The 8,541-nt window shown below is 37.8% G+C and overlaps 1 protein-coding gene across 1 annotated transcript in view; it reads left to right on the top strand.

The window, feature by feature from the left end:
- The first annotated feature begins 6,809 nt into the window (after positions 1-6,809).
- Positions 6,810-8,541, top strand: part of nkx2.7 (NK2 transcription factor related 7) — a 2,439-nt gene continuing 707 nt past the window's right edge. The window contains exon 1 of the mRNA XM_008419272.1: positions 6,810-7,062. Within this exon, the coding sequence (XP_008417494.1) occupies positions 6,810-7,062 (253 nt within the window). The remainder of the gene's footprint in view (positions 7,063-8,541) is intronic.

The following is an 8,541-nucleotide window of genomic DNA, read 5'->3' as shown; positions in this document are numbered from 1 at the left end:
CCATCCATTTTCTTTCACCCTTGTCTCTCAGTGGGGTTGGGAGGGTTGGTGCCTATCTCCAGCTAGTGTATGGTAAACATGCATTTTACAATATTTGAATTAAATTCTTAGTAGAATTCACAATAAATGCCATCTTGAGGTATTTTATTTAAAAAAAGTTATTTCAACTCAGTCACATCCATAGTTCACTAAGTTCAATTCATTATTCAAATGAGTTTAAAAGGTTTTCTATTTAAGGAAATCTAGCAGATTGCATGGAGACATTTCTGCTGTTGAATATCACAATAGAAAGTCAATTACAATTATTATTCTATAACATATTGCATCCAAGATGATGATGATTGCAATTTGATATGTTGTTCAGGGGGTATTGAAAATGAGCACTAAATCCTGAGTGTAGAGCACTGACCAATCGCCTTCCACTTCAGTGACTTTCCAAAATTAAAAATCACACTTTTGATGCTCACTCTGGTATTCCACGTGAGCATCATGCAGCTCATTTCTAGCCTCTGGCTCGCTCTGTCTAAAATAACATCTCTCATGTTTGCTACACATCTGTACAAACCAAAGGGTAGGTAGGAAGGTAAGAAATGTAAACCACAGAACTTGTCACACTACAGGTGAGACATTTACTACTATGCTGACACATTTTAGCAAGAACTTTTAGCCTGTAGGGAGTGTGGGTTCATTTACCCCCCCCCCCCCCCCTCCTGTAAGTTGACCCTATCAACTGTTTCAGCTGCCGTCAGTCTCCTATTTTGTGCATGATGAATTACTGGTATTGGTGGTAAACTGTACCTCTTATGTTACAGTGAGGGAAAAATCAACAGGAAAGGTTCTGATTATTTTAAGCAACAGTACTCACAAAGAGAGCACCGCTGCGAGGCTTCAGAGATCACTGTTGCAGCGATTAAGTAATTAACCCATCAAACCGGACACGCAGCAATGGCCTGGGTGTCAGGCAGAAAGTCTTCTTTTTCATCTGTGCTTTTGAAGTTCAGGTTTGTAGGTGTCTACAAAGAAAGTGGCTTTTAGAAGCTAGGGTGTTGTTTAAATTCTTAGATTCCTTATTAAAGAAACAAAACCCCATCCATTCTCATGACAATGAAGGCAGAATAATCAAATGCCATTTACCAAAGTGAACTAAAATAAGATAAACGCTGAACTGCATAAACTGGGCCCAGAAATTAAAATGAATAATAATTAAAGCAAACACTGGCAAAAAGTGTAAAATGCCTGCAGCAGCTATTAGCATTAAATTAAATGATGCTGCTGCATACCTAATTAACTGGTTGATCTCGCACATTAATTCATAAATCAACCGGTGTATTAATTTGATCTGAATCCATTTAGCTTCCCGGAGAACAACAACTCTCTGGAAAGATCATTTAGAAAGAACGGGAATTTGATCTGTTATCCATTGCTATGATTCGTTATCATAACAAGACATGAAGAGATATCCTCTGAATATTATTTAAAAAATGACAATGAACTTTAAATTAGTGTGTAAATCTATTTTTGATGTTGGAGACTTAGGGTTAAATACCTTGGCTAAGGGTACATTAACATGTGGAGGGTGTGTTGGAAGTAATGCTGAATCATTCACCTCAGTATTAAACTAGTAAAGCTCTGATGCTTACTCAGATTTCATCAGACTTTCATGAAACCTGGAAAAGTGTTGTACCGAGACAAAACTGACTGAGTCAGAGAAATAATCCAGCTGCAGCTAATTTAAAGCTCCAGTCAAGAATACACAAATTCGCAAAATCTAGAAAACATGTCATCAAATCCTGTGGTGATGAAAACATCATTTAATGTTCCAACAGCAAAGCAACTTGATTTATATATCATGTCATTGGATTTAGACAGTACAAATAGCTGGGCCACTCAGGGAATAATATTCCGCATTATCTCAGAATTCTGTGCTCGGCATAACTATTGTGGGTATGAAACTGTGAAATTACTGAAAAAATGCTAAATGATAGAAAATGCTTCTGAAGATCCTTCTGCACAGAGCTGCTGAAGAATATAAAGTAAGCTCTAAATTTAAAAACTATGTTGGTTTTAGTAATTTGTTAAATGAAACAAACACAGTTGTAATAGAAATTTTCACTTTAACTATTTCATTTTAATTTGATCTAAATAAGGGTTGATAGTGTTTTGTGTATATGAATGTTTTTCTTTTCTTTGTCACTGTGTAAGTGCAAGAGAGTCTGCAACTATGAGTGACTGATACAAATGAACTGGAAGTTTCTGTTTGAATCCTTGTCAGCTCTCAATCATGCAGGGTGTGGGTCACCAACAAAAAGTCTTAACTAAAAATCGTTCCCTCCAATGAGGTGAGGGGCAGTTGCATGACGGTGGATAAAGGTGTGGCTCTGTTGTCCACCTGGTTAATGGAGATGAGTTCAGACTTGGGGTGTTCTCTTTTTAGCTGTGACTTTATAATCATGTGATCTGTGTTGTTCGGGGCTCTTCTACTGCCTGTGTTCGGTGAGACGGGTCTTCGAACGTTTTTGCCTTCAAATAAAGATAAAGACAAAGATTAATCTTTGTCTTTAAAGATTCTCATTCTTTGATAAAAAAAATTTCCACAACACAGTCTAAGACAGAGGTTCCCAAACTATGGGGCGCGCCCCCTAGGGGGGCGCCGTGCCATTGCAGGGGGGCGTGGGAAGCTGTCTGGATGAAACAAAAAAACAACAAAAAAACATGAACGCTGTATGTGCTGGGTTTTTACCTTAGAATGGCCAACTCTTTGTTTTTCCTATGTCAATTTGATACAGTAGGGGCTTCTGCACTTCCCATATCTGTGTCCTCTGTCACTTTTATCAGCAGTTAAAACTGTTTAATCCGTTAACATGTCGTAACCTGTTTTTCCGAGCCGCCTTTAAACACAACATGAGCGCTGGGTTTACACCTGTGCGGCAGTGAAGGAGACCTGCTGCTGCTGTGCAGAGCTACGCAGGTGTGCGTTAGAATCATGGCAGCAAACTAGCAAAAACGCAAAGAAATTTTCTCCCAAACTAACCGACTGAGTTGAGTAATGGATGCAGGTAATGCTAGCTAAAAGATGACTAGCTAATATCAATACATCACCTTAAGCCTAACAAGTAGCCTGTAGGCTACTGATGTTGTTGTCTATGTTCATCTTCGTACATTCATTTTGTCCCCAAAAAAGTCAATCCTTCCCCTTCTTAGAGACACGGAGTCTCTAAGAATCCCCCCCCTCCTCACACGCCTCATTCAACCAGAGAGCCATTTGTAATCCATAGGGGGGCCCAGAAAATGTTTGGAAACCACGGGTGTTGGAGAAAAAGTTTGGGAACCACTGGTCTAAGAAAACCTGTTTTATTACAGAAAGACTTGTAATGTTGGTGTTAATTGTGGAAAAGCTAGATCAGGCTTTAAAAAACATAAACATATGAGCCATTGTAAAATCAATTGCAACATCTGAAATAAAAAAAAATACTGAGACACAAATGGAAATAATGACATACAAAATAAACTTAAACAGATCAATTCAAAGATGCATTAGACACAGAAAAGATGCTGCAGATCTGTATCCACTAAACATTTCATACATAACTACCCAGCAGAATATCCACCACTAATAACAAAGTTCTTTAGGTATTGATGTAATCATATTTTGGCCCTTACTTGTCTTGTCCACATCTCCGATTTTTGTAAACTATAAAATACAGGTTGCTCACTGACTGAGTGTATAAAAAGTCGCAACACAAGATGGAAACAATGTGTTCACCCACGCTGATTAGTATGAGTAGTCACAGTTCAAATCCACTTGTTTGATGAAAGTAAACAGTCAGGAAACATCTATTTATCATAAAGCAAAACCTTGATCTTCAGTACCGCAAGGTTACATTACAGCTGTGTCTAAGTGTTTGTTTCTCATCTGTGGCTGTCAAATCTCTGCACGGATTCCTCCAGCCCACACACACACACCCACACACACACACACACACACACACACGCGCACACACMCACACACACACACACACACACACACACACACACACACACCCACAGATAAAAGCCGATAGTTTGCTGTGGAAGACCTTTGGGTCATTCACTTAAAAAACTGTTTCATAATTAATCTCAAAGCAGATGTTCCAAATGGACAGAAATATCCTGGATGTTTTTTTTTTCTCATACTATCAGTATGTGAGGGGATTTCAAGCAAATTTATTAGATATCTTTATAATAAATGGCTGCTTAAAATGAATTCTGGAGTTTTAATAACTCCATCTGAGACAACAAAATTGTACTTTAATAAATTCTCAGGTCCCACTGTGATCTTAAAAAACATATACCACTAATTACTTTTTTCCAACAGGCTGGAAGTTAAGCCTGCTTTCTTCGACGTTGCCCCTAAGTGAATTGAAACTTTTATCCTGAAGTCTTATTTGTGCTAATGCTAATATGTCGCCATACTACTTATGTCGCCATACTACTTATGGCGACATATTAGCATGGGGGGAAAAAGCACAAACACAAAGCAAGACATTTTCTTTCCAGGTTTAAACCAAAATGTGACAATAAAAAAAAATAGTCCCAGTAATACTTTAAGGGCTAAGAAAAGTATATCAAGTGATTTACTGTAAAGCAGCCAATCATCACCACAAACCCAGAATAAATTCCAACTGTTAGATCTACTGATACTTGATATGGAAGGGTTTTGTTTATCGTTATGATTAATGAGATGTCTTCTGTTTCTCACGCTTCCTCAATAAGTTCATGAGATGCACGTGTGTTTAGATTAGTTCTCAGGTGCATCAAATTTTTAAGGGTACTTTTTAAAATTACTTATGCCATGCTCTCTCTTACAAAGTCAGCTCTTTATGAAGTAATTAGCTACTCCAGACATCTCGTTTTAAGTTGCCTTTATTTGTAAAACACAATGCTTAAAGTACTTATTAGACCACACCAGTGGTGGGAAGTAACGAAGTACAAATACGTCATTACTGTACTTAAGTACATTTTTCGTGTATCTGTACTTTACTTAAGTAGATTTAATAATGAATACTTTCTACTTTTACTCCACTACATTTTACAGTAAGTGTCTCTACTTTCTACTTCACTACATTTCTATAAAACTGTCGTGTTACTCGTTACATCCAAGTCGCATTGCACTTTTTTCCGTTAAAATGTGAAAATGTGAAGTTCAGGGACTTAAGGTGGCGCCGTAAAATCCAAGTAAACACGTGACTTACGTGGTGGCAGACATTGCAGCAGGAGGGAGAATGAAAACAGTCACGTGCTCCTTCTGCTTGGTTATTTCTTGCTTATTGCGCATAGTTGCTTACCGTTAATTGTCATGTTTTATTGTGCAGTTTAATGGTGCAGATAGTTGTGGTTTCTGACATTGGCAATATGGGCAACCGCCCAGGGTGTTACTTCTTTTAAGGGATGGCACTAGACCTCTGCGATGTTTCCATCCCTGAAATTCTAATGCGTAGAATCACATATCTAAGTCTAAAGTTACAGAGAGTAAACACAATGCTTTATTTGTGGCATTGTTCATTAAAATGGCACATTTCTAATGTATTAAAATTAAATACGATCGGTACACGTAATGATATTAGCGATTAAGTAATGCATTCAGCAAGTACTTTTACTTTTAATACTTAAGTATTTTTAAAAGCCAGTACTATTTTACTTTTACTTAAGTAAAATGTTAATGTGGTACTTTGACTTGAGCACATTTTTGTCTGTGTTGCACTTTTACTTTTCTGAGTACTTTCTAAACCACTGGACCACACTGTTTTAAACACAGGCGTTCATTCTTAAACTTCTCCGTAGCAACTTTTGAAAACGTTGCGCCTTTGGTGTTGTTATTCATTTTCCTTCATCTGCTTGTCCCTTTGAAGAAAACATCCGCGCCTATGCAGGGGCTCTGCGGCTCTCCTGCAGCGGGACGGTGCCAGCCGTGTCTGTTGTCTCTGTGGACGCGCGTCTCTCAGCCTCAGTCAAGCATTGCTGGCTGGCGCCGCTGTCTCCCCACTTCCACAACATCAGGTGTAATGTTACTGTTTGTTGTGGCCTGAGAACGCTAATAACATGGCTGGAAAACAATGTCGGCGGTAAAGCTGTGCGACATCACCCGGGGATCACTCAACCCCCTTTGGACCTGCAGCGGTGGCTGAGTGGTCGAAGTAACGCACCGAGAAGCGACGTTTCAGACAGAATCAGCAATCACGTCGTGTGTTTAATTCTGTTTCATTTAATTTTGTTTTATTTTACATAACTTTCTTCTTTTTTGTCATTTTCTTACACTTGTATTTTCTTCTATTGTTAACTAGCTGGTTTTGTTGTTTGAAATTAATAATTAATAAAAAAAATGCCTTGTTAAGTAAATCAAAATCTGTTAATCTTTCTGAGAAATAAAGACAATTTTGATATAACCTTTATTCTTGTAGATGGCCACACATTACTTCAGCACCTCCTGCATCTTAATTGGGCTTCTTGATTACGCCACCGCATTGACAGAAGGGCGGATATGATGATAGGTGTTCCTGTAAGGTGAGAAGATGGGGGAGCCGCAGAAGTGTGCGCGCCGTCTCCCCGGGTGTTGGTCCCTGTGTCTGAGCCGAACTGATACCCATCTCACTTGTTCATTAGCAGGACCCTTGGACGGTTTAAATCCTCCGAGGCCCCTCACTTATCAGTTAGTGAAGAGTTACGCCCGGCAGCGCCTTGAGGAGAGGCTCCAGCACACCGTGCGTAAAAAATAATAATAATCTTTTTTTTTTAATTAATAAAGTTTCAAACACCCGCAGCAAATGATGAGGATGCATCACAGTTCATCGACCACCACCCCGTTCTCTGTTAAGGACATTTTGAAGTTGGACTACCACCAGAACGAGTATGAAAATGATCTTCAGATGATGGACCAAGTTGTTCCGATGCATCAACATCAGCTTATGCGCGCTGCCTCCAAAAGCGACGGGTTTTATGACGCTCAGACTGAGCGCTGCGTTTATGGGATGCAGGAGAAGATCGACGTTCACAGATCAGCAGCAGAGGAGGAGATGGTTGAAAAAGGTGAATTCATCGTGATTGTTACTCATAATATTGATTTTTTTTATGTGCTTCTGGTTTGTTTGCTTCCATATACCGGTATATCCACACTGTTTCATATTGTATTATATTATTTTATTTTAATACAAATACATTTTTAATTTTATCCAAAAGTCTAAAGTAGATTAGTTGCCTATCAGCCTTAACAACAAATTGTGACCAAAAACAGGAATAAACAGATCTGTTAATGTTTCTTTTTATACAAAAGTAACAATTTAGGAACTAATTTAACTTAAGCTTTAGTTTTGAACTGTCATTTGTTCATTTTTTCTCTTTTTGCTTGTACAAGTCCAGATTTAAACGTGTGAACTTATTTAACAAACTATGAAAATGTAATCACTGAATCTTAAAATGAAGTTTTCTGTTGTATTTGAGCAACCTGATCTGAGTATAAATGACAAAATTTTAACTTGATATTGACATTAGCCACAAAGAGCAATAAAAGTCCGCTTAAATTGCATAATCTAAACAAAACAGAAACAATCAAATAAAACAATACATGCAATCAACAGGTCATTACAAACGTGACGATGGCTGGATTTAAAATTTCTGAATCAAGGATCATTTTTCTTTCTGTTTTTAATACCAATCTCAGAATGATTAATGCAAAATACAGGTATTCATCAAGAATACAGTTTCACAACTGTATTCTTTAGTGGACACACAGTTTGTGGATGCAGAGGATCAACTTTGTGGGGTGGGCTCCATCTTATCACGACAGTCCACACCTTCAGGTTTTGTTTTATGAAATTATCTACCTTATTCTCCAATGTTAAAAAGGAAAAAAATGGTTTGTGGTTGAGGCAGTAAACTGTACTGCAATAATTCAAGCTATACCATATCAGGGTGGCTGGTAAAGCTGTTTCCATACAGCTAAAACATGCTACACACAGGGAACTAGCTGCAAGTTTAAAAAGCCCAGGTTGTTTAAAAGTATTTGAAATACCTCTTAAGGTATTGGTTTTGAGTCCTAGTCCTCAGGACCCACACTATTCTGCAAGTTTTATGTGATTAAAATTAGAAAAGATTCCTTAGATCTGGCACACTCGCCCAGATTCCACCAAATCTGTATTGAAAGTGATGATGATGATGATGATGATGATGATGATGATGATGATGATGATGATGATGATGATGATGATGATGATGATGATGATGATTCTAACAAGAAGATTCTGCTTGAGGTCCCATACAAACTTTGTCTGTTTTATGTCTAAGGCATAAAATGCAATTGAGACAATAATAAATTTAACACGATGGCCGGTAAATTTTGATTTCTGACAACTAAATAAATAGTGTGTAGTTCATCATCAACAACTGCCTCGAACATGAAACTTAGCATATAAATATATATACATGCAGAGCAGGAATTAAAGTTTGCGTCCAAAAGATAAAATTAATGATAGAATTAATGATGAAGTTAAACTAATGCTAAGTCTATTA

Source organism: Poecilia reticulata, linkage group LG9 (genome assembly GCF_000633615.1).
Source record: "Poecilia reticulata strain Guanapo linkage group LG9, Guppy_female_1.0+MT, whole genome shotgun sequence".
NCBI lineage: Eukaryota > Metazoa > Chordata > Actinopteri > Cyprinodontiformes > Poeciliidae > Poecilia > Poecilia reticulata.
This window is presented reverse-complemented; position numbering and strand designations above follow the sequence as displayed.